The following is a 25,414-nucleotide window of genomic DNA, read 5'->3' as shown; positions in this document are numbered from 1 at the left end:
GGAGAACAGAAATAAGGCAGAAAAATGGAAAGAAAAAAGGAAGATGAGAAAAGGGAAAAAAAAAACACATTATTGCGTTTTGTTGATCAGCATTAGAATACACATGAAATGTACTTTAATTCAGTGTAGGAAAATAATAAAAATTGGGTCTTGTTGATCTGCAGTCACGCTCACTTTTCAGAGCTGAGGAAAAGAAAAAAACATGATGAGTTTTATTATGTTCTTTATTGATCCTCTGAGTGGACGACAAACAAACAAAGCAAAGCACTGATGCAGTCGTAACACTGAAACAAAGAGCCGTCACAGTGAACAGTGTGGTCAGCTCACCTTCAGCTCTGACGTTCAACAGCAACACGTGAAGAAGAAACCATCGCTGACGTCAAGCTTTAAAACAGAAAAACTCCTAACAAAAGGAAACTCAGAGTTCAAAGTGAGCTGAAGTTATTGTGACTAACAGGTAGCAGCCTTCAATAAGGAAGGCTGGACGGAGGCCATCGCTCCACCACCTCCACCCAGACACACATCTTCAATTTCCCATCTCATCTGAAAACTCCTACGACCGGGGGAAATTCACACAAAACGAAAACATCTGAAACAAATACTGACGTTTGCTCGGGAGGGTTTTGAATCTTGTCAACTTGTGTTTTAAAACCTCCTGCTGCCAACTTCGGAAGGCGTCACTTTGAGGAAGCAGGATGAAGACGTGAGGTTCATCCAGCCGGTCGGTCTCACGTCGCGTCAGCTTCCTGCAGTCGCAGCGTTCAAAGGCCTCAGATCAGCTCCGACGCGGCAGGAATGAGCTTCTGCGTTTCCTTAATCACCATCAGAAATCACCCAGGGCTCAAACATAACCTGCAGCAGCTTTGCTTTCAGATTGACTTCAAACATCAAGCATTTTGTTCTTCAATCTTAACGTAAAATAAACGGCGGGAAGAGGAGGAGAAACTTTGAACTAACCGGTCACCTTCTGCTCGTTTTGTTTCAGATGACAGAGTTAATCCCTTCAGTCTGACTGAGTTCAGTTTCAGTGAGAACAAAAATCTTCAGCAGTCGTCACTCCTGCATGTACTACTAACAATAAAAAAAACGTATTAAAATTAAACACTTTAAAAAGGAAAAGTACGAACCGATCAAAGACAAACTCACGGCTCCCGTGTCGTTGCTTCTTCTCTCTAAATTAAATCCACCGTTAACATTTGAGGTCCCTGCCGATGCCTTTCCAATCAGAAGCTGACTGTTCTGTAGGACTAGTAGTATTATTATTAGAACATGTTTACTGCTCTATTTTCTCTGTTCAAGCTTCTATATACACATTTAGGTTTCTATGTACAGCAACAACAAACGCCTCCACCCGGCGGCAGCAGCAGCAGCTCCTCTCACACGACCAACAGACTTCTGTGCAACTTCTGTTTCTGTCTCACTTTCTGCTCATCAGGAGGGACGAAAAGGAAAAGCTGCTGTCAAAACCAAGGGTGCGTTAGACGAGCAGACTCCGAGTTTTAAAGGGCCATTCCGCTGACTTCACACATGGAAGTTAATGCCAGGACTGCCGCCAATGATCACTTTCGTTATTAATCACTAAACTGCGGAGAAAACACAAAAATGTCTCGTCACAGTTTCAAAGAGATGTCTTCAGATGTCTTGTGTCCAAACCCAAAGACTCTTCAGTTATTGTCATAACCAACAAAGGAGCAAATCCTGACATGCAAGTTGGACCGAGAACCTTCATCGATTATCAAATGGGTCGGAAAATAATTCACCTTCATCTGACTAACGGATGGACTGCGGCAGCTCTATTTCACACCACACTGTGAACGCGGCTGAATCATGTCTGTTAAATTAGGTCTTATGCCCAGCACTGTCAGCGAGTGATTGGCTGGACTGTTGCCATAGAAACACTCACCATATGATCAACATGAAGATCTGTTTATAAACCAAGTGTAAAGTGTTTACATCTGGAAGACTGAAGTCGTTTTATGTCAGTGAGTGACAGCAGAGACAGCTGTCACGCAGTCCTGCAAACTGTGCCGTGATTGGCTAAACCCACAGTGACATCACTCACTGGTTTGAGGACCTCAGCTCTGAAGACTTTGGCATCACAGTTGCCGCCGTCTTGTTTGTGGAGCTGGAAGTGACCACATCAGGTGCAGAGGGTGGAGCACTGGAGATGGTGCAGTTTACAGGACTGTGTTGAGTCCACATGGCAGCTGTCCTCACGTCTCTCACACCACTTTGAGCACGTCATGTTTACTGATCCAGACTCAGTGGACGGATCCTGCTGGTACTGGGAAAGCCTGTCACTTGGAATGTCAGGTGGTGCAGGCTCCTCGTCAGTTCTGTTCAACCGTTTTACAAAATAAAATATGTTTCAGTCGTGTTTTAGTTTTTGTTGCTGTTGGTGAGGTGAAAAGTTTCAACGACTGGTTGATTTAATTACCAGATGAATAGAAAATGAGCTGATGAGACCTCTGATGAATGATTTCATTCCAACAAGCTGCTTGGCTGCAGCTTGTCCAACAACTTTTCTGTTGAGTTTTGGACATTTTCCACCGTTTCCTGGCACTTTGTGTGCTGAACTCTTGTTATTTGCAGCGTCGGGTCCAGGACACGCAGCAGATTCCTCAGAAACAAACACAGAGCTGATGTAGCTGCAGGCAAACATCTTCGCCAAGCAGCTTCGACACGACGGTAACGTGTGGAGGATTTCAGGAAGCACCGAGTCAGCCATGAACTCAACCGATTCTCACAAACATCATCCTCAAACTGTACATCACTTCTGCTGTGTGTCACTGCGGTAAACTGTGTGTGGTAACTACAGCAGCTGGTGGACAACGACACACACACACACACGGGCTGACAGCTAACGTTAGCTGAGGTGCAGTAAATGGATTAACTGATGGCAGAACTTCCCACAGGGAAACCGTTGGTATTTCCTGTTAACTGCTGCTGTAGGGCTCACACTTCACTGTGAAAAGGACAAAACAAAAGTCTGACCCCACCATCAGAGTCCGTCTCAGTGAGTCGCCCAAAGCTTCAGAGCGGCTCTGAAGGGTTTGAAGTCATCAGTCCGACATTTTCAGGGTTCAGCGTTGTTGATCAAAGACACGTTGGTGGGATCGAACAGATGAGCCACACGACAGGCTGACGTCACCGACATGGCCGACTAGCCCGACCGTCACACGGTTGAAAACAAAGAGGGGGGAAAAAAAGGGAAAAGTCACATTCCACCTGTGAGTCACCCGCAGAGTCCATCTTCGCCTCCGTCCACCCGTCCCTCCCTGGATGAAGTGGGACCGCAGCTCCTCACTGACCCTCCCATCCTGCTCCTACAAACAGATGAGAGGAAAAGGCTGAACAACATTTGCATGTTAACAGATTGTTTTAGACAAACTGTCATAATTCACAGCCTGTTGTCTCTGAAACGCTGGGACATCGGCTTCGGCCCCATTTCTGAAGACCTGCACCTGTAATCAAACTGAGACCTGCTGGTGTGGACACCAGGGGACACTGGAGACTGCTGCTCAGGAAATGAATAAATAACATGAGAAACATCTGATTCGTCTGTTTAATCTGTAAGCACCAAGTGTCCCTCTGCTCATGGAGGCGCCTCAGTGACCAACCAGGTGACGAGGCAGTTTGCTCACCTGTGGTGCTGGGATCAGACTGAGGCTGAGACTGGGTGGAGGAGAGGGGTGAGGGGCGGGGTCACTCTGAGGCGAAGTGCACCTCTGGGGGAGGGGGCTTGACGGTGACGGGCTGGGACGTGCGACGGGGGGGCGAAGGCTTGGGCTGCGCCTGCTGCTGCATCGTGTCGTAGTACGTCACGCCTCCATAGGTCACCTGGGACTGACCCTGAGAAAACATGGACAAATTCAAACATTACATTTTTTAAATCAAAACAGACCGACTGGCTGGTTGTATGCGGCGGGTTTAAGCACATTATGGCAGCAGCCAGCGACACTCAAACCCTGCTCACGGTGCCATGCGTACCTGTGGACTCTGGTACATGGTGGGATAGGGGAAGGTCATGACTCCTGGGGGAGGGTAAAAAGGTGGAGGCAGCAGCTGCTGTGGTTGCCCTGGTGACAGAGAAACAGGTGGACCTCCATACAGGGCAGGGTTAGCGATGGGGCCGCCTGATTGGTGGGGATGGAGACCTGAGGAGGAGGCAGAGAAACATGAGACCTTGCACAGAAAACCTGAAAGTCGTTGTTAAAACACACGTGGAGTCCACTGACCAGGGTGAGGGAGGTGCATCTCAGGCTGGACCAGCATGCTTTGTGGCGGGATGGGGGCAGGGCCGTCCCCGTGGGCATAGATCGGTCCCTGATACGACACTGTGGGACAGAGGGCAGTTAATCAAAGCAAGTGCGACCAGTACTGAGTATTTATTTGTTTCTTTTATCGAAGTACACGATCAATATGTCCTCCTTTACTGATGAGGGCCTGACGGTCAGCAGGTGAGCGAATAAACACGTTCACACTGAGTTCACAACACTTTGGTTTGTGCTGCACGAGAGAAAATCATCACCGTCAATGTGAGGTTGAACTGAATACAAGGCCAGCAGCAGAAAAGATCACAGTTCCGGTCTCTCCTGGGGCAGCTAACGGGTCAGGACCCCCTGGAGCTCAGCACAGATGGGAGTCATTTCAAAGTTCACAAGAACTGGACCAAACCAGCGCTGGGACCCACAGGAAAGCTCGAATTCTATCACAAACTGTGCAAGACATTTAACTAAGTGATGTTCAGTCTTTACTGCCCTCTGCTGGTGAGAGGTGAGGAGTGCTGCACTAACAGAAACTGAGTCTCTGCTGCACTTTTATGAGCTTCTGATGCTTTTCTTCAGTTTCGACACAAACACAAAACCTGCTGCTGCTGGCACAGAGTTTGATTCTTGATGTATTTACACCAGATTATCAGACAAACTTGTCATCTTACTGGGTTCATAGTAGTGTCCCTCCATCACTCCCAGATGCATGGGTGGTGCCGGCTCAGGTACAGGTCTCTGGCGCTGGGAGGAGTAGCGTTTGGCCCGGTTGGAACTCACACCCATCTCTTCCATACTGGAGAACTGAGGCGGGCCGCCGGGGATGTGCATGGTGTTGTGGAGACCTGTGGACAGACGTGAGTCAGTTCGTCTGTGGCATCTGAGAGACACACAGACAAACTGTCTCATGTGTTCATGTGATTGGCTTTTCAGGGCCCACCAATCAATTCATTTCTGTTGGCTGATAACAATCAGTGGGCGATAAATCGGATCACAAAAGAATGGGTTTGTGAACAACAGGATTACATTCAATAAAAGATTCTGATGGTCAACCAAATACAACACAATCATCAGATGTACAAGTACTTCTCAAATAATTAGAATATCATGATGAAGTTCAATATGTTTAGTCACTCCTTTCCGAAAGTGAAACCCATAGATTATATAGATTCATTACACAAAGAGTGAAATATTGAGACTTTGCATCTTAAAGGTTTCATGATTACGGCTTAAAGATAATCAAAACCCAATATTAAAGTGTCTCAGAAAATTAGAATATTAAAAAAGAACAATAACAAAAGGATTCGGAAAATTATGTTCATTTCTGTGGACTCAATACTTGGCTGGTCCTCCTTTTGCATGAATTACTGCATAAATGCGGTGTGACATGCAGGCAGTCGGCCTGCGGCACTGCTCAGGTGTAATGAAGTCCAGGGTGCTTTGACAGCGGCCTTCAGGTCATCTGCATTGCTGGGTCTGGTGTCTATCATCTTCCTGTGCTTGACTGGCCAGCAATGACTCTCTAGGGGTTCAGGACAGGCAAGTTTGCCGGCCAATTAAAGCACAGTAACACCATGGTCACTGAACCAGCTTTTGGTACCTTTGGCAGTGTGGGCAGGTGTCAAGTCCTGCTGGAAAATGAAATCAGAATCACCATAAGACCTGGCAGCAGAAGGAAGCATGAAGTGCTCTAACACTTCCTGGTAGATGGCCACGTTGCCTGTGGACTTCAGAAAACACAGTGGACCAACACCAGCAGATGACATGGCCGCCCAAATCATCACTGACTGTGGAAACTTCACACTTGACTTCAAGCAATGTGGATTCTGTGCCTCTCCACTCTTCCTCCAGACTCTGGGACTGCTCCAGACTCTTTTCTCCACAGCCCAGGTAAGACGCTTCTGATGTTGTCTCTGGTTCAGGACTGGCTTGACACGAGGAATGCCACATTTGTAGCCCGTGTCGCGGATTCGTCTGTGCGCAGTGGCTCTTGATGCGCTGACTCCAGCCTCAGTCCACTGCTTGTGAAGACAATCCTCTCTAGGTTGCGGCTATATGCCTGGATACGGCACTCTGTGCACAACCTGCTTCTTTAGCAATGACCTGTTGTGGATCGCCCTCCAGAGGGAATGACTGTTTTCTGGACATCTGTTAAGTCAGTAGTCTTCCCCATGATTGTGCAGCCTACTGACCCAGACTGAGAGACCAGGAAACCTTTGCAGTTGTTTTGACGGGTTTAGCGGATTGGGGTGTGACACCATGACTTCCTGATATTGATCTTTTTCACAATATTCTAATTTTCTGAGACACCAAATTTTGGGTTTTCATTATCTTTAAGCCATGATCATCAAAATTTCAAGAAATAAAGGCTTGAAATATTTCACTCTTTGTGTAATGAATCTATATATGACATATATGGGTTTCACTGTCTGAAAGGAGTGACAAAACATATTGAATTTTTTCATGATGTTCTAATTTTCTGAAATGTACTGTGTCAGTGAAACACACAACTTCATTAAGAGAAAGTGAACGGCAGGTGGAAAGACAGAAGAATGTCAAACGAGAGCTAAACAAACAGTTTCGTTCAAACAACAAACCTGTCAAAAACTGATGACCTATTGACTGGTCAAAGAACTGAAAGCTCAGGAAACAGGAAGGAAAGAAATGAACTTCAGGAGGAGGATGAGGAAGAATGAAGGCAGCAGAATTCAGGATTGCAGAGCAAAAACAAGTAAGACTAAGCTGCTGAGCCACAGTTCACGCTTGAAAACTGAATCTGAAGAGAAATGAACACTGAGACTACCTGACAGATACATATGGAGCCAAACACAGACTATCCTGACACAATATGCTAATAATCATTCATATTAGATCAATAGTTGAAGAGGATCAATCAGGACCTGCGTTTTGAGGCTGCAGCTGTTACTCCTGCAGGAGAAGCAGGTTCAGCTGTTTGGTTGTCTCCACTCACCTCTCATCTCAGACTGAATGTAAGACGTTGGGTTCTGGTTCCAGCTCTGGCCTGTCAGACTGAGTCGAGCCACGTCCTGGTCCAGCTCTGTCAGCGCTGCCCCTCCGCCTCCGCCTCCTCCTCCTCCTCCTCCTCCTCCTCCTCCTCCTGCGGCTGCCTGATTCTGCCTGTCGCCTGCTCCTGTCCAGCTCTTCCCTCCTGCACTGCTGGGGGAGGAGGAGGCGTTTCCTCCTGCCGCAGACTCCTCCATGGAAGGCTGTTTGCTGCCCAGGTCTGCAGGCCGAGAGCGAGTCCTGCGAGCCAGCGAGTAAGATTTACGCTCCACCGGCCGCTCGGCAGGTGGAGAAGCTTCCCGATTGGGTGCTGAAGCTGATGACGGAAGGGAGGGTTCAGAGGGGGAGGAGGAAGCAGCCAATCCTGGTGCAGATCTGTCGCTGCTCCCTCGTCGCTCCTGCTGCTGTCGTCGGGGCGATGCAGACTTGTAGCCAGCTGGCTGTGACGATGGTGCTGTTGTTACATCACTTAGATCCTGCTCCTTAACGCCTCCTTGGCTGACTGGGATGTCCTCAATGACCACAGAGGGAGCCCCCCTTCCTCCTCCGCGCCCTCCCCTGCCTCTCTCCGAGGGGTCGGACTGAGCTTTAGGGCCCTGTCGCTCCCTGGCGTGCATCTGGGCTGCGTTTGATTCATTGTTCCTGTACTGCGACTGAGGTGGGAGGTGCATCTGATTTTGGTGGGACGGTCTGCTGCTGCGGGAGGGAGGCGGTCTGGAGGAATTGCTGTTCCGCTGAGTGGATGAGAGAGGGAATGAGGAGGGGGATGGAGAGGAGGGCTGGCCGGATGAAGGTGGAGGAGCTGCACCTCGGTTCAGACTGCCTCCTCCCCCGCTGTGCCAGGATCGAACAGGTCGCTCTCCTCCATCTCTCCATCGTTTGTCTCTGCTGGGAGACGCACTTTGTCTGCAGGGAGACAGAGACGCCGATGTTCAAATCAAACTGCTTCAACTCGTGCAGGTCAAAGCGGGTTGTAGAGCTAACATTTGCTCCCTTCAAAATCCTCCTTGTTTCACTTAGCAGGCGGAGCACCAAGTCACATTTAAACTCAACAGAAATAACAGTATTATGTGAAATTTATCCGTGCAAAGTAACAGGCGGCAGTTTATGCATGTTAATCTTTGGAGCACACGTGTGACCTGGAGTTGTGACGGATCAGCCATCTGCACGAACACTTTCACACAAACTGAAACCAACTGTCCTGTAAACATAGAGAATGTAAATGGTTTCTGATTAAGGTGGTGCTCACCTGGGCCTGCGCTGCCTATACGATCTCTCCCCAGAGCCGCCGCCGTTTCGGATGTCATAACCGTAGATGGCAATAAGCTCCTCGCGGCTCTTCGGCGCCTGCTCCTCCTCCCTGAATTTGTCGTGTTCCCAGCGACCCTCATCCTTCCACAACTTCCTGTTTCGACCTTTTGGTCTGGGAGGACAACAGGAGGACATGATGCACCTACAGTCACATTCTACTAAAAACCGTCCTCACTCTGACTGGTTATGAACCATTTGGGCTGAAAAGTGGTGTCACCGTTTAAAAAATATGTGCAATACTTTTAATGTTCAAACCACCAGTAGACTGAAGAGCTGCTTTGTGCATATACTCCATAAATACTAAAAGCTACTTCTAGTTTCTTGATCATGTACACCACCATTTGATCCTAAAGGACTGCGATTTATTACAATATTCCCACTGATAACATTAGAATGAATCGCTGCAGTAAAGAAACAACATCAAAACACAGTAAGAATTCATACTGAGCAGCAGGAGTTCAAATGAATGACTGGGACGTCCTGCCACGAGGACGTTCATTAGACTGAGGGCAGTCGGTACAAAGTGCATCTTACAGGTCAGCTGTCTGTGTTTGCCAGAGGAGCTCAGCAGAGTTCTTGTAACAATTCTCACCAACTTGCTTCTGTCACATCAGCTTGGTCCTATCTAAACTCATCTTCCTGATGAAGACGCTCTTATTGGTGATTTTAATGAACCTTTACACAAAGCAATTTAATGAGGGGTCTTGTGTATACCTGATAACATTTTTGACCAAACTTAATTCACAGTGCATCAAATAACACACAGGTAGTCAACAGAAACAAACTTGAGTACCTCTCCTCCTCCTGAGCGTGTCCTCTGACGTCGTGCTCGAAGAACAGTCCCTTCCTCGGGATGTAAGCCGGGTTCTTTCTGTCCTCATCATCGTCCAGCTTCTGACCGGGTTTTCCTCCGGCCTTCGTTTCAGGATCATCTGTAGACTCCTGTAGGTGTGTATCAGTTAGAAAAGTATTTATGACATGTTCAAGATTGTCAGGCTGAATAATTTTTACGCATTACATGTTTAACCGCTATACAGCAACTGCTGCTGAACAAACATTTTGGCTGTTGAGCCGTCGTGCCTGTATAAGATGGTCATTTGTTCACGGGCGGATGTATGCACAGTGCTACTAAATTGCTGAATCACAGTCTCAATTTGGAGAAATCTGCAGGCTAAACCTGTGTGAAGCTGAACTAAAGTCAAATACTGTGAATCACAGCAACCACGAGAGACCGTCAGAAACGTGCACAAAATATTAGTCTGATTAGTCCAGCAGAATGTGAGATGAGCTGCAGGCAGGCAGACACAGACAGGTACGGTGACTCTCACCTGTCCATCACCACTCTGTCTCTCTCCAGCTAAGTTTCCTTTCTCCTCAGCCTTACTCTCCTCTTTACTCTGTCCTCCTCCCTCTGCTGCCTCGGCCTCCGCTTCATCCACCTCCTCCAGCTTTGTTTGGCCGTCGGCAGCAGCAGGTTTGGACTCGCTGGCTGCTGCTGGAGCTTCTTCATCACTGTAATGCTCTGCCTCCTCTTCCTCCTCCACTCCCTGAGCGAACACAAACACAGCATCACACTCGTCAGTATCTCTCACGGTGCTGGGACTACTTTGTGTGCAGTGAGAAGTTCTACAGGATGGTAGCTGACCTGAACGTTGGTATATGACGACTTGCAAATGGGACTGAATAACCAGAATGGTATGCTCATCCTCTGAGGGGCTTAACAACATATTTTTTATACTCCACATAAAACTGATTGGTCTTACTTTAACACAAAATTCTAACTTCCTGATTTCTCACCCATAAGAGGGTGGGATTCAGGATGAGGTTTTAGATCATGTGATCTGCTAAAAGTTGATTTTACTGAACCATCAAACAGCCTCATACAACAACATTTTATGTGATTTGTGTCATGAGCAGGAGGATCACTGTGACAAAGTGTACATTAACAGCAACACTGCTCATCTAAAGTCAGTTAGACACGAAATGTGATTTCTGCTTGCTTTAAGTTTCTGGGTTTGCCTTCAGTACGTCTCATCTGTAGGAGGTACAACAGACTTTACATCACTGATGATGTTCAGCTAAACCAGTTTCATACAGTTCATGTGTTTTACCTCTGAATGGGAACCGTTTTCCTCTGGATCAGCACTGTCGTAGTCTGAGAGGACAGCTGGACACAATGGACAGACACATCAATCATTCCACTGCCAACTGAGACAACAACAGGTTTCACAGACACTGTGAGCTGCAACTAATACTTCACTAACAAGACAGAGAAGGCTGTCGTGTTGTACAGCCTGGGTATGAGTTTCCCTTTGTTATACACCCAGCACATTTACAGAAGAGTTGCAGTTAACAGATTTTAATCTACTTTTTCTGTTCCTCGTGCCAGCTTTATCGTGTTTTACAAGGTCGTGTTGTAGGAGGAAATAAACATCTTTTACCTTCTCCTACTCCATCTTCACTTTCCTGCAAAGAGAAACAAATAAAAAAAATATCAGTACCAAACAACCAAAATAAATCTCTATGAAGCAGCACAACAAGAGCCAAACTTCAGCGAACAAGAGCAGAGAAGCACACAGGAGGAAGGACGATTCCAAAGTACTTTATAATCTGAATCTTAAAACTTTAGCCACGGGGGAAATATGAGGCCACAGTTGTAGGAGGGCGATTTCAGTACACCGAGGGAGCCTACAGTGAACATCTAACTAAGGGGAGAAAACATTACTGAGAACACAAAACCATTTGAAAGAATCCCTTAATGTGTGTCAGTCTAAGAGGATGCTGAGCTGGAGAACATAAGAAACGCTCCCGCTGTTTGTTGGGGTACCGACAGGACGGACTTGTGGGCACCAAACACCGGGTCAGCTTGCTGGACGTGGCGGACTCACTCGATGGAGCGGGAGCATTAGCGGGGCCTATCTGGGTGCCTCCACGACTGCCTGCCAACACCACGTAGACACCAGGGCGGAAACACGGACGTCTTACGTAGCTGCTGAACTGGCCAGTTTCAATCCAACAGCTTCTTCTCTTAGAAAAAAAACCCCAGCGGGACAAAGTGACCGAGGGCAAAAGCTAGCAGGTGTTACAGCAAAATGTGTGCCCCTCTTAGGTTCAATGCGTTCCTACTGGCGCCTTTTAGTCTCCGATTCACAAAGGGGAAAGAGACGACGATACACTTACATCTTTGGACTACTAGCATTAGGAAAGAACACTAAAACACAAGATATTGGAAATTACATATTTAGAAACTCTGGATGTTACACAGAATTGACGTCGCTAACATAATGCTAGCTAACCGTTGAACAGCTAACTTGTCTAAATCCCTTCGAGCTGCCACCGCCCGCTGGCCGAAAATCACGGTGTTTAACACTAAGAGTCAAACGGCCGTACAGCTCGATTGTTAACCGAACATTTCCAGCAAGGGAACACTGGGAAAGGAAGGACTCGACCGCCGGGAAAAGTTTTAATGGAAGCGGTATCTGTCATAAGTCCCTGCCGAGAGACGCAGCGTTTAGTTTGGTGAGCTAACGTCCGGACTTAGCTACTCACACACTCCGACTCAACGTCACTCTTAGCTTCCACTCGGGTCGCTGTCGCCTCCGGCGGGTCGGGATCTCTCCCGCGGTTCTTGGTCGTTGGAGACACCGACCTCCCGCTGTCCGAACCTGAACCGGACTCGTCGTCGTCCTCGCTGTCCTGGGACGCGCGCCTCCTCCTTCGCCGCCGGTCCGCCATCTTAGGTCTCGAATGGTTGGAACCGGAAGAAAGCAAGGAATTGTGGGTACATGAGTCTTCTTCTACTTTTATTGTTTAATGGCGGTTGGTAAACAGCTTGCATTACCGCCGCTGTCTGGACTGGAGTGTAGACCAGAACAGTGACTATAACCTCATATGACATCTGAAAATCTAAAACTCCAGCCAGGGCACATGGCTTCACCTTTTATGTTACCTGTTGTCACTTTTCTGATGTCTCCATCTCATCTTCTCTTCCACGTCACCAGCAAATACTGAGATCCCAGACCTTCCGACACCAAGTGCTTCTTCATCGATGGCTTAATTATCAGATGCTTTATTTTAATCTACTGCTGTCCTCTGGGATTCATCGTGTCCTTTAACTTTTGTTTATTTCCTCAAAGAGAGGTGATCAGCTCTGCATTCAACACCATCATCCCAGAAATCCTCCGCCAGAAGCTCTCACAGCTCACAGTGCCGACCTCCACCTCTCAGTGGATCTACAACTTCCTCACTGACAGGAGGCATCAGGTGAGGCTGGGGAGCATCACCTCCAGCACCAGAACCATCAGTACCGGCGCCCCCCAGGGGTGTGTTCTTTCCCCGCTGCTCTTCTCCCTATACACTAACGACTGCTCCTCAGGGGATCCATCCGTTAAACTACTTAAGTTTGCGGACGACACAACTGTAGTTGGCCTCATCAAGGACGGTGATGAGGCTGCCTACAGACGTGAAGTAGACCAGCTGGTCCTCTGGTGTGGTCTGAACAACCTGGAGCTTAACCCGCTCAAGACTGTGGAGATGACAGTGGACTTTAGGAAGAACCCACCCACCTTACCTCCTCTTACCATTTTCAACAACACAGTGTCGACTGTGGACTCCTTTAAGTTCCTGGGAACTACAATCGCCCGGGATCTCAAGTGGAAGTCCCACGTAGACCTCATCAGGAAAAAGGCCCAGCAGAGGTTGTATTTTCTGCGACAGCTGAAGAAGTTCAACCTGCCTCAGGAGCTGCTGACCATCTTCTACACCTCCATCGTCCAGTCTGTTCTCTGCACTTCCATCACTGTCTGGTTTGGATCGGCCACCAAACAGGACAGAAACAGACTGCAACGGACAATCAGGTCTGCAGAAAAAATCATCGGGGCCGACCTGCCCTCCATTCAGGACTTATACCAGTCCAGGGTCAAAAAACGGGCAGGAAGCATCACTGCAGACCCCCCACACCCTGCACACAAACTGCTTGATCTACTTGATCTCCCCGTAAACCACCTGCCATTGTGTGAACCATTCCACTGTTTGCACTACATGTGTATATATATATATATATATATATATATATATATATTTTTTTTTCCTTTCTTGTAAATACTTTATTCTTCATTTTCTTCATTTTTATTATTATTATTGCTATTTTGTATTTTGTATGGTGCACAGGACAGAGAAAAATCCGGAGTCAAATTCCTTGTATGGTCACACATACTTGGCAAATAAAGCTGATTCTGGTTCTGATTCTGATACATATCACGTTGTTTTTTTAATAATAATGGTAGCTCAGCAGTAAAGGGTTAAACTCTGTAATGTTGGTGCACTAATCCTGAATGATCTTTATCTTCCCTTATAGAGACCAAATCGGACAAAGTCTTTTCTGAAGACCTGGACCTTGGCCTTCTCAGAGAGGGCCTTGATGACCCCTCTCAGGCCATTTTCCTTCTACCACAGTGAGGCTTTCCAAAGGAGACCTGATGACAGCTGCTCAGAATTCGTATGGAGAGGATAAAAGTGAAGGTAAGCGCTGGGTTTCTGTGTGCCACAGGCTCTTCACAGGTGAGGTGTTTTTCTACTCTGCACTTTAATTCAATCTGTTCATGAGCCCTTTTACAAACATTCTTGCTTCATGTTTTTCCCCTGTGACCCTCCAAGCGAGAGTGAAGATAAATCCTCCTTTTAAATCCTAAAAGTTTAAAAATCTGTGCTCTGTTTAACTACAGGTGTTTATTCCTCCAGAAGCTTCAGGTTCTGTCCACGTCTCTGTCCTCGTCTGTCTTTGTCCACGTCTTTGTCTCGTACTGCAGGCCTCTTCCTTGTTGTGGCAGATTAACCCCACGATGGCTGTGTCATCAGCAGACTTTATGATGATGTCGCTGTCTGATGTGGACACACAGTCATGTGTGTACAGGAAGTACAGCAGGGGACTCAGCACGCAGCCTTGAGGGGATCCCGTGTTGACATTCAATGGGCTCATTAGTAAAAACTAGTATTGTTAAACTGGTTGCTAAGAAACATCTGTGGTGCTGTCCAATCAAGAGTACACGTACATGTACAGAAGTACTGTCGGCTTCCTGCTCCCAACAAGTTGTGTAATGAGGTGCTGCCCTCTGCTGGTCACAGGAGAAAACACAGTTCATGTCTCCAGCAGGGTTTCAGCAGGTACACACACGACACACACATGAAACAGAAATCAGTTACTTATTTGTATGGAGCTCATAAATGGTTTAATGGTGAATTAAAGCAAAACAAAGATAAAAACTACAAAAAGAAATACTGATCCAGAACATGAAGCTAATCTGTGAGAGAACAAAATGTCCTACTTTGATCTGATGTCCTTCTGGAGTCAACGGGTCACTGAAAGATGCTTTCACAGGCAGAGAGTGGTGAGTTCAGACTGATACACCACAGCAAACAGTCAAATGTGTGTGTAAACTGATGGGACGCCTCCCACAGTAACAGCCTGTCCGCTCAGAGACACGACACAGGAAATGCTGCTGAACTTCACTGAGCTAACTGTGGCTTTAGCTACAGCCAAGCGTATCTACAGCAACTATACTGGGTGCAGCGGTTGGTGGTTACGTCGGTGTTACGCTGGATACTCGTATTTTACGAGCTGCTTTTCTAAAGCAGCTTGTCCTAAATTCTGCATCAAACACACCCAACCACGTAAAGACCACCACGTGTCACAGGCAGCCCTCTGGGGGACGTTTACAGTCCAACGTCTTCAGTCTTCAGTGTGACCACCATCATGAGGACACTATGGCTGCCTGGGAGACTTGATCCAGCCAGCTCCAGTTTATCAGCACCGAACGTTCCCAGCTGAACGTCGACGCAGCTCAGCTTCCACCTGCGCAGCAAAGCTTCGATCGACCAGTCGGCACTGAAACACAACGAGGAGGCTTAAAGCTGAAGCAGTGAGACCGAACTCCAGGTTTAGACCACTACAGTCAAACAATCACCTCACTCAACAGGAAAATGTTGCTGGGAAATGCATTTTAAAAAGGGTGACATTGTTTTATTCCCCCAAGCAGTAACAAATGAGTTAAAGTGAACCTCCTCTCTTGGTATGTGGTCCAGAACTGAGCTGTGGGGTTTCTTCTTAGCAGGAACGCAACAGTCACAAGGACGTCTTCAAAATCTGAAAGAGGTTACGAACAATTAGTCGCTCAACTGTAAATACCTACAACATGGCCAAAAGTATGTGGACAGAATTGTCATTTTTTAATCACGTTTGAACAAATTCAAACCAACACTTATGTTGTTTCAGTTAACTCAGATGTGAGGTCTTTGTGGGTTCATCTGTGACAGCCTGTGCAGTCCGATGTGGTCTGACTGTGTACTGGGCCTCGTTATTACCAGCTCATATGACCCTCCAATCACCTGGTTTCACTCTGTGCAGCACACATTCAACCTGCTGCTCCCATTCACGCACCAGCACGCCAAGGCGGTCCAGCACTGATGCTGGTGATCAGGTCTGGTTTAGTCTGCATTCCACTTCAACACAAAGGGTGTCCACATACATTTGGCCATAAGTTGTGTGCACTGTGCTCCAAGACAGTACAAACGTAAATGTTACACGAACCAACCTTGTGGCTCGTAGAAAACATCTGATCCCAAGATGATGTCCAGTTTAGGAAGCAGGAGGAGATCTGGTGAGATTTCCCCCCAGGTGAGACCCACCACGACCACATCACGGAGGCGGTTGGCTTCACAGCTGCGCCTGCAGTTCTCCAGGCACAGCGGAGACTCAGCGCTGTCTGACAGGATCACCTTTGCACCGCAGCTCGCGGCCACCACACCTGGCAGACTCACACCTGCACCGAGCTGTGAACAGACAGACACACCTCAGCTTGGCCCCGATTATCTGACAGGACAAGTCTCTCAGAAATCCTCACCTCCAGCGCTGTCTTGTCTCTCAGCTCTGCTCTTCGGGTCCACAGAAACTGTGCTAGGACCACCGCACAAGGCCACACATACATGCCATACCGTGGGTCGAGAACCTGGGAAAGAGGATCACCGTTAAACTGCCAAGTTACCCGCACAGCACTAAATTAAGAATTAAGAATCAGTTATTGGCAGCATACATATTTTTACATAATTTGCCGGGTGTTGCATGTGTGTGTTCAACTAAGGAGGGGTCAAATGCAGAAGACGAATTCAGTGTGTGTGTGTGTGTGTAAGAATATATATACTGTCAATAAAGCTGATTCTGAATTTGTCTTCTGCATTTGACCCATCCTTAGTTGAACACACATGCAACACCCGGCATAAATGATAACAAAACTGGCTTTGTCAACATTTCAAGACATGCACCAGTCCTGATTTTACTTGAAGTACCACGCGTTTCTGTGCTGAACGTGTTGAGGGAGGACTCCTACATATCGCATAGAGCCTTGGTAGGTTCTTATGTCCAGTTCACTTAGACTCACCGGCTGTGTGACAGCACGGCACTTTGACCGGAACATGAGATGATTTCAACCCAGGGGTCTACAAGTGAAAACGTTTTCAAAAACAAACCTCGGGTATGGAGACAGACAGCGACTCCGGGGTGCTCTGCTTGCTTTCTTCAAACGTGAAAACTTTGTAGGCTATGCTAGGTATGTCAGCGCCACTGTGGTCCATTGCGCGGGTTAATAACCTCTAAACTTACTTATTTGCATGAGCTGCAATTAATCTGAGTCTTTGTCTTCTGGTGAGAAATATATTTTAACAAATTTCATTTATATTTATGTGGATATAACTGCCCGAGCAGCCATGCTTATGCCTATTTCCTCATCGACTTAGCGTTAAGAAGGGCGCTTTATCAGCCAATCAAATCCACGTAAATGCCTGGGCGGGAAGGCTCTTTGCGCAGTCAATCCAATCAACGTTTTACTTTTGTGGAGGCTTTGGCCAATGAGCTTCGTTCTTCCTGTAACAGGGGTGGGCGCTATGTCATGTCAATCAGTTGCTTAAGCGTTGTAGCAGGCTCCTCTTTTTTTAGCAGTTTATCCAGCTGGGTTCTGGTGTTCCCGCTTTTGTTGGTGTAGAACTGAGGACGTGTTTAGCACGTCACCCGATTTGGGGTTTTGTAGTCTAATCGAATAAGGTGAGAGTGTCAGAAGTGCGCAGCCGGCTAGCAGTGCAGGCTAGTGAATGTGTGTGCGTATTAGCCACAAGTTAGCTCGACAACTAGCTGAGCAGCGTTAACATACGTTTTCTCTTTAAATCCATCAGGAGGAGGAATGAACCATAAGAGTAAGAAGCGGATTAAAGAGGCGAAACGGAGCGCCAGACCCGAACTGAAGGATTCTTTAGACTGGACAAAACACGGCTATCATGAGGCTTTCGACCTGTCACACCTCACCGTAAAGGTAACTGTCAATCTAGCACTGAAGCTAAGCTAACCGTAGCTGGCCGCAGCTCCCCGTAGGAGTGCAGTTTGTCACGTAGACACCGAGCTGCTGAACGAGCCGGTGTTTCACCAAAATATCTCTCATGATTAGTTTGATTTCACACCCCGTCAGCGTCCGCCCTGCTTCATCACATACTCCATTTTATAGCTGTTTTTAGCCCTGGAAGTTAGGCTCGTCTGGTCACATGTGAACGTATGCAGGGTGGGCTTTATGTTTACATGTATGGACCTATATAGATTTTGATCCAACATCTATTTGTGTATACTATGCAGTGTATTCCCATGGTTTATCTTAAGAATATTATACATTTATGACTGTAATATAAGTATTGTGCAAATGTGTAAAATTGAACAACGTAATCTGTTTTTATCTTGCAGAGGTAAAGATATTTCTTCTGTGTTCATTTAGAAAGTAAAGCATGCAAAAGGTCAGGTTTAATTTCATGAATTTAATTCCATCTTTGTAAATGTTAGAATTATTGTATGGTAGTTTTGAGGTCCATAGTTTGTCAGTGTAAGTAAAACAGTCTTTGTTTTGAAGATGATATGAAACCCCAGCGGGTTAAAATGGTCAACACAAAAAGTGTGATTTTTGTAATGAAAACTGTGGAAGATACACAGTTGCAAAGCTTCATGTTGCCTTTAGAATCTAAAACTTGGGAATATATTTTGCACAGAATGAGGTCTGTGTGTTTGTTGCTTTGTTTTAATGTTCAGTGTGATGACAGCAAGCACAATCTGTTTCAGACTTCACCTCACTGTTGTTCTCGCACTAAACTGAAAGGACTGTGAGCTGGTGAACCGAGGCTGCAGGTGTGCATTGTGAAGCCGTCACCGCTCACGTGACGAGATGAGCTGTTAGGACAAGCGCTCACCGCAGCCTCTGTGGCGTTATGTTGCTCTGCCACAGTTGTTGTGTGGGCGTCTGTCTTCATCTTACAAAAGAGGCAGCTGTTCTGAAGCTGCGTCTCCATTTCCTCAACAAACAAAGATGGTGGCTTTGTTCAAAGATTAGGCTAAAGAAACAGGTCACATAAGAATCCAGTCATTATCTGCTCAGCCTCAAGCTGCTGGAATGAGGGTGAGCGATAATGATATGCATGGCAGACAGAATAGTTTGTTCTGTCCTGGAAATGTGGCATAACGCTGACCTGCTGTGTTACAGGACAACGTTGAGCGTGTGGACGCCCTCCGTCTCAGTCCCGAAGAGTTCATCCAACGCTTCGAGCGGCCCTACAAGCCCGTCGTTCTGCTGAACTGCCAGGAGAACTGGCCGGCGCGGGAAAAATGGACTTTGGAGCGCCTCAAGCGCAAATACCGCAACCAGAAATTCAAGTGTGGGGAGGACAACGACGGGTACTCGGTGAAGATGAAGATGAAGTACTATACGGAGTATCTGGAGACCACCAAGGACGACAGCCCACTCTACATCTTCGACAGCAGCTACGGCGAACACGCCAAGCGCAGGAAGCTGCTAGAGGACTACGAGGTGCCCGTCTTCTTCAGAGACGACCTGTTCCAGTTTGCAGGAGAGAAACGCAGGCCGCCGTACAGGTTTGATCTTTCTTTCTTCACTTTTCAGCTGATTCAAGGTTCCTGTGGAGTTTCAGACCTTTGGTCGCGCCGTGAAGCTGCTTTTGTTGTGCTCGTGCTCCAAGGCGACACGCGGCGACGTTACTGATCGGCAGGTGGCCGTAACGTAGATATCCAGTGTGAAAAACAAAGAAGAAGAAGACGACAGCTGGCTAGTAAACATGAACGTAAACAATGGTGCGACTAAAATACATAAAAACAAACAAAGTTCACCAGGAAGAAATTCCTGCTTGTTAGACCTCAAAGATTCCCATGATGAGTTTGGTTAGAAACACTGAATGTAAACAAAACAGCTTTTGTTTGTTTACCAGAAATCTCCACAGGACACCTGTAACGACTCAGCTGCTGCCACACGGGTCTTAATTAATATTTCATTTATACATTCATTGTTGAACTCTTCTGTTTGTTTCCTATTCAGATATAAAATGATAACCCTTGCAATTTCATCTGTTAATAGATTAATAAATGAGACCCGTTGGTTGGTTATTAATCATTTGGTGACGTCCTCAAGTTCCTTCTTTTGTCCAACCAACAGTCCAGAAGCCAAAGACCCTTTATTTACTGTCAGAAGTGACAAGAAAAGCAGAAAATGCTGACATTTAAGGAGCTGGAAGCAGCAGATGTTGACTGAAAGCACTCCGTGACTTTCAAGCCCTTCAGCTCCTTGCCTGTCAGCCAGTCGACCGGCTGTGAGAGAGTGAGCGCTCAGTGAGGTGTTGTGTCTCCTGTCAGGTGGTTTGTGATGGGCCCAGCCCGCTCCGGCACCGGCATCCACATCGATCCACTGGGCACCAGTGCCTGGAACGCCCTGGTTCAAGGACACAAGCGGTGGTGTCTGTTCCCCACTAACACCCCCCGTGAGCTGATCAAGGTGACCAGAGAGGAGGGGGGCAACCAGCAGGACGAGGCTATCACCTGGTTCAACGCGATTTATCCCCGAACGCAGCAGCCCAACTGGCCTCCCGAGTTCAGACCACTGGAGATCCTCCAAAGACCCGGGGAGACTGTTTTCGTGCCTGGTCAGTGAACACACGGTGTCTAAGTCTTATTAATGGTCCGTCAGGTTTTCAGCTGTTTAGGGTTCATCTGGGGTGGTTAACTCTCAGATAGGTCAGGTATTCTTTAAAACCCAAGTGGGAGATATATTTTAGATATTTTTCTTCGTTAGAACGTACATGAACGCATCTGTGACGTTTGAGCAGCAGATGTGAACCCGACTCATCTTAACTTTCCTGGTGAAGGTCCTGATTCAGATCTGGTATGAACGACACATTTGCGGGACTCCTGAGACCGATTTGAGATGGTCCAGAGAGGAGACGCCTCACTATGTTGTTGGGACTACAGACATGATCGCACAGTGGGGCTACAGAGTGAAGCTTCTTGTCTCACAGATGATCTTTGTGTTTAGACACACAAACAGATGTTAAATTCTGTTTCTCTGAGTTAACATGAATATGACATGAGTAACAGCTGACATGAGCTGGTCGAACCCGAGGAGCTGTGAGTAGAAGACACAGAGGACAGCTAACATTAATCCAGGGGTAACTGAGTGGAGGACGTTTGTCTCTGTGAATGTCCTCCAGCAGATGTGTGTCTGCGTTGACGGAATATGTGACCTGGATTCACCTAATGCTAACAGAGCTGATGATGAGGAGGGTGGATTAACCCAGGATTTAGACCTCACCTGTCTGACTGTGCACATTTAAAGCACAGACACAACAGGATCATGTGACCGCGTGACCCCCCAACAGCTTTAAGCTCCTTTTGTCTCCTGTCGATGATCCACTTGGTTGTTTTTATTTTCACCCACAAAGGAAAATTCAGTGATCATCTCCCACCCTCTGCTGATGGAAAGTCTTTTGAAGTTTGTTAGTTCACAAAACATTTCTGGAGCTTCACAGTAAAACAGCATTGCAGCCTTCAGCTGAACAACGAGGAAGCTGGGAACTTGTTTTATACTTTGCTTTCAAAAACAACCAATGAAAAAGCTCCATGCAGCTCGTCTTCAGAAGCCCTGAGATTCCAAACTGATTCGAGGAGATGTTATTTCCAGGCTTTTTTATCCTGTGACCTTCACTGTAGCTGCTAAGCTAAAAGAGTTTGTGTGCATCTGATGTGTTTTGTGAGTGTATTAGCATTAGCCTTATCTTTGAATGTGTGCTCATTCGAGAGGTGATTTAACCTCCAGCTTTGGAGGACTGCAGCGTTTGCTGGTCTGGTGTTGATGCGAACTGACTGTGTGTCCGCAGGCGGCTGGTGGCATGTCGTCCTCAACCTGGACACGACAATCGCCGTCACTCAGAACTTTGCCAGCACGACCAACTTCCCCATCGTGTGGCACAAAACGGTCCGAGGACGACCCAAACTGTCCAGGAAGTGGTACCGGTGAGGATTCAACGCGTTGCAAGCAGCTGCCACCTTTGGCTTTTATTCTGTAGTCCGTCAGGACTTTTGTAGTTTAAGATACTGAATATAATTTCTCTTAAAGAAACAAAAGGTTAAAAACTGAGGCAGTAAGTTTACAGTCAGGACTGACTGATTATCAGTCACACGATTTATTGTTTTCACTAGTCCTGATGTTTAATAGTATTTATGTTTGGTATTAAGAATCTGAAGTTACCACATAAATGCAGATGAGTCAAAGTATCAAAAAATGGAAATACTCAAGTAAAGTACCACTAGGGCAGTCGTGGACCCGTAACCGGTGGATCGCTGGTTCGATTCCCCGTCCCGGTGTCCATGGCTGAGGTACCCTTGAGCAAGGTGCCTAACCCCCACTGCTCCCCGGGCGCTGCACGCGGTCGCCCACTGCCCCGGGTTTGCTGTGTGTGTGTGCACGTCACTTGGGTGGGTTAAATGCAGAGCACGAATTTCGTTGGAGTGAGTTCCCTCCAGTGACAAAATATGTCACTTCTCTTCTTTACCCCAAACTACTTAGTGGACATTCATTGCTGGTTATTCTAAACTTTGAAACTGAGTTGTTATCAGTCTGTTTGATTACTAATAATCGACTTCTGTCCTGATTAAATCCCATCAGTCGATCCTTAGTTTAGTGCTGAGGTGTGTGTGTGTTGTTGTTGTTGTTGTTGACGACACTGTTATGAGCAGGACACCTCCTCATAACTTGGCAGGTGTCCTGTTTTCCTGGTTTTTCCTCTCTTCCTGAATGATGTTCGTGGATGTTTCTGTTTTCGCTGATTTCTGTGTCAACTGCTCGCCGTCTCAGTTCCTGTACTGTGTGAAGTTGACATGTGACCTGTCTGTGTGTCGCCACAGCATCCTGAAGCAGGAGCGACCTGATCTGGCAGCTCTGGCAGACAAGGTGGACCTTCAGGAGTCGACGGGCATCGCGTCCGACAGCTCCAGCGACTCCTCGTCATCCTCCTCCAGCTCCTCCGACTCAGACTCTGATGTATGTGTGCTCTCACACACACACACACACACACAGTACAGTAGTACAGTATACTTAGAAGCATTTGTTGAAAGCCACTCCCAAAATGACAGAAACCATCTTGGCTGTGACTTTTCTAAGTTAGTTAGTCAGGTTTTATTCACCTGTGGGGCAAATCTTCTGTCTGTCTGAGTCTGAGCGTTACACGCTTTGTCCCCCGCAGGAAGGGTCGGGCTCCGACAACGACGCCATGTCTCACCGCAGGAAGAAGAGACGCACCTGCGGGACGACGGCCAATGGAGACACCAGCAGCCAGGACGACTGCGTCAGCAAGGAGAGGAGCTCATCACGGTGACCTCTGTCCGCCATCCAGCCTCCGCCCACCTCCTGTGGTGACTCCTCCGCCCACAAACACACAACCAGCTGCTTCTGGTCCAGTTTAGGTAAATGTCCCTGACGGAGGCCATCTGTAGAGACAAGATGGCTGCTGCTGAGAAGCCAGTTGTGGATTAGAGGAGGAGGATCCACAGGGAGGGTGGGCCTGCTGGAGATCTGCCACCACTGTGCTTTTCAACCCCAATCAGTTTCTGTTTGTCTCTGTAGCGTGAAGACGAGGAGGGAAACCAGTAATGGACTGCTGAGGACTCTGGGGGTGATTCTGGGAACTCGCTGTGCCCTTTAAAAATCGCTGAGCTGCTTTATGATGTGAGAAACTCCATGATGATGCTGAGAGCAAACACTTTGGGCTTCTGTACTTTAACATGCAGGTGTTTAAAGGTGATCTGAACGTTCAAGTAACACAGGACCTCTGGTTTCACGGGTAGGAGTGTGTGTGTGTGTGTGCGCGCGGGTGCATGCGCATGCGTTCACACTGCTCTGTTGATGATAGTCCTATTGCTGCTGCTGCTGTGAAACTGGAGGTCCATGTTGTCTCCAGGACGTCCTCTCTGCTGCTGTCGTCTCTTTGACTTGCCGCAGTAATTTCACTTCAGTCAGCAGTTTTAATGAAATGAAATGCACACATGTCAAAGCGTGTCAGCGTGTGTGCGGTGTGAGTGATGGTGGTGTCCTGTGTTGTCGGGTTTGTCCGGGGTCAGTAGAGGGCGCTACATTACCCAGAGTGCACTGCTGCAGTGGCTGAAGAGCTGGCACATTGCACAGTGAGTTTCTCAGCATTTATTCAGGTTCAGCATCGTGTTCAGTAACAGCCGAACTTTCAGAAGTGATTTCATGCTGCTCAGTCATTTAGGAGGTTTATTATCCATTAATCTGCCCGTCACATCTGAAACCTCAGTCGATTAATCGATTAGTCGACCTACACAAACATAGTTTGTCAGTTTCAGTAACTTTTGTTAAAGTGAAACTGATCCTCCCGATTCTTCAGTGTGACTTTCTTCATCATCTCTGATAATTAACTGAATCTCTGTTGGTTTTAGGCTGCTGGTCAGACCAACCAACACGTGGCCTCTCATTACTGACATTTTAAAGAGCAGAGACGTCTGGCTGAACTTTGATAAGAGCAGCTGGACAGATTGACGAGTGGCTCCAATGTGATTCATGTCTACATGTTTGTGCTTGGACAGAATGTGTGGTTTGAAAATTATATTAAAATTACCCACATTTGGATGATCAAGAACGGGAACAGTCAGTTCAATAAAAGGTGACAGTTGCAGTCGTACTGCTGTTTATTTCCTTCATCATAATGTCTCACTGTCAGGTGACGTCTTCGCGTGTTTTGTCTCGTCAGCAGTCCAGAACTCAGAGGTTCAGTTCAAACGGGGAAAAGCAGAAAATCCAGTAAATAATCGTTTATCCAATGTGCTGCTGATCGGTCTTCTGTGGATCCACTACTCGTCTCAGTTCGTGCAGTTTCTCTAAAATCAGCTGTAAAGATGACATCACTTCCTGTCTGTGTTCATGTTGATCTGTTGCTTCAGACTAAAGTGCCTCTAAAGAAGTAATGTGTGCTGACTGTTTTTATCTGTAGTTAACTAACTGAAAGGCACTGTGTCGCTCACATGGTGCCTTCATCTGTCTGGAGGTCTCCGCTAGCACACCCTCTGAACTGATCTGGGATCAGCTTTAGGACGGATGTTGATGAAGTGATGATGTAATGAATTTCATTTTGTTGCTCAATAAAATCTTTTCTATGACTCAGAACATCTTCATCTTTTATTTTCTGACTGATTATGCGAACACAACTCAGTTTATTGTGTAAAATGTTTAGCAGCATCTGGCATTGCATAAGTGAGTATGTGATATGTATGAAATTATGAGCTGTACTGCAGCCAGCCAGCAGGGGGTGCCCAGATATTTTAGCTTGTGTAGAGGGTTCTCATGCTGTCCATCTTCATATACAGTCAATGATCTGGACTTTGGTTGGTTTTCACTGTGATGTGAAAAGTAACTAAAGCTGGCATACAATAGTGG

The 25,414-nt window shown here is 47.0% G+C and overlaps 3 protein-coding genes across 5 annotated transcripts; 1 reads left to right on the top strand and 2 right to left on the bottom strand.

The window, feature by feature from the left end:
- Positions 1 to 206: 206 nt before the first annotated feature.
- casc3 (casc3 exon junction complex subunit) lies at positions 207 to 12,380 on the bottom strand. Of its 2 annotated transcripts, XM_046415092.1 has the most exons (13): positions 12,153 to 12,380; positions 11,045 to 11,069; positions 10,715 to 10,770; positions 9,932 to 10,150; positions 9,397 to 9,545; positions 8,542 to 8,715; positions 7,372 to 8,198; positions 7,240 to 7,341; positions 4,940 to 5,113; positions 4,239 to 4,337; positions 3,991 to 4,157; positions 3,645 to 3,852; positions 207 to 3,326 (listed from the first exon to the last, which is right to left on the bottom strand). In XM_046415092.1, the coding sequence occupies exons 1-12, from the start codon at positions 12,336 to 12,338 to the stop codon at positions 3,706 to 3,708; spliced, it is 2,325 nt and encodes a 774-aa protein (XP_046271048.1). In that variant the 5' UTR covers positions 12,339 to 12,380; the 3' UTR covers positions 207 to 3,326; positions 3,645 to 3,705. The 2 variants fall into 2 exon arrangements, with proteins under 2 accessions (XP_046271048.1, XP_046271047.1); XM_046415091.1 differs by having other exon boundaries at positions 7,240 to 8,198.
- Positions 12,381 to 14,803: 2,423 nt separating this feature from the next.
- Positions 14,804 to 17,402, bottom strand: mettl23 (methyltransferase like 23). Its single transcript, XM_046415121.1, has 5 exons — positions 17,124 to 17,402; positions 16,502 to 16,606; positions 16,193 to 16,430; positions 15,660 to 15,744; positions 14,804 to 15,486 (listed from the first exon to the last, which is right to left on the bottom strand). The coding sequence occupies exons 1-5, from the start codon at positions 17,226 to 17,228 to the stop codon at positions 15,315 to 15,317; spliced, it is 705 nt and encodes a 234-aa protein (XP_046271077.1). The 5' UTR covers positions 17,229 to 17,402; the 3' UTR covers positions 14,804 to 15,314.
- On the top strand, positions 16,969 to 25,144 carry jmjd6 (jumonji domain containing 6, arginine demethylase and lysine hydroxylase). 2 transcript variants are annotated; one of them, XM_046415110.1, is made up of 7 exons: positions 16,969 to 17,203; positions 17,823 to 17,959; positions 19,166 to 19,554; positions 20,326 to 20,612; positions 21,843 to 21,978; positions 22,870 to 23,005; positions 23,208 to 25,144. In XM_046415110.1, exons 1-7 carry the CDS (start codon positions 17,197 to 17,199, stop codon positions 23,337 to 23,339), a joined length of 1,224 nt encoding a protein of 407 aa, XP_046271066.1. In that variant the 5' UTR covers positions 16,969 to 17,196; the 3' UTR covers positions 23,340 to 25,144. The 2 variants fall into 2 exon arrangements, with proteins under 2 accessions (XP_046271066.1, XP_046271067.1); XM_046415111.1 differs by lacking the exon at positions 16,969 to 17,203 and adding an exon at positions 17,542 to 17,694.
- The last annotated feature ends 270 nt before the right edge of the window (positions 25,145 to 25,414 follow it).

Source organism: Scatophagus argus, chromosome 16, assembly GCF_020382885.2.
Source record: "Scatophagus argus isolate fScaArg1 chromosome 16, fScaArg1.pri, whole genome shotgun sequence".
Lineage (NCBI taxonomy): Eukaryota > Metazoa > Chordata > Actinopteri > Scatophagidae > Scatophagus > Scatophagus argus.
The sequence above is the reverse complement of the archived record's forward strand: the minus strand, read 5'-3'. Positions and strand labels throughout refer to the sequence as shown.

Excerpts from the sequence above, each read along its gene's own strand:
- casc3 (XM_046415091.1), bottom strand. The coding sequence starts at position 12,338 with ATGGCGGACCGGCGGCGAAGGAGGAGGCGCGCGTCCCAGGACAGCGAG. Across the intron at positions 8,199-8,541 it reads TATAGGCAGCGCAGGCCCAG|ACAAAGTGCGTCTCCCAGCA; the intron begins GTGAGCACCACC and ends GTCTCCCTGCAG. Across the intron at positions 4,158-4,238 it reads GATGCACCTCCCTCACCCTG|GTCTCCATCCCCACCAATCA; the intron begins GTCAGTGGACTC and ends CCTCCTCCTCAG.
- jmjd6 (XM_046415110.1), top strand. Across the intron at positions 19,555-20,325 it reads AAACGCAGGCCGCCGTACAG|GTGGTTTGTGATGGGCCCAG; the intron begins GTTTGATCTTTC and ends GTCTCCTGTCAG. Across the intron at positions 20,613-21,842 it reads GGAGACTGTTTTCGTGCCTG|GCGGCTGGTGGCATGTCGTC; the intron begins GTCAGTGAACAC and ends GTGTGTCCGCAG.
- mettl23 (XM_046415121.1), bottom strand. The coding sequence starts at position 17,228 with ATGGACCACAGTGGCGCTGACATACCTAGCATAGCCTACAAAGTTTTC. Across the intron at positions 16,607-17,123 it reads TGTCTGTCTCCATACCCGAG|GTTCTCGACCCACGGTATGG; the intron begins GTTTGTTTTTGA and ends CCTCTTTCCCAG. Across the intron at positions 16,431-16,501 it reads GAGACAAGACAGCGCTGGAG|CTCGGTGCAGGTGTGAGTCT; the intron begins GTGAGGATTTCT and ends GTCTGTTCACAG.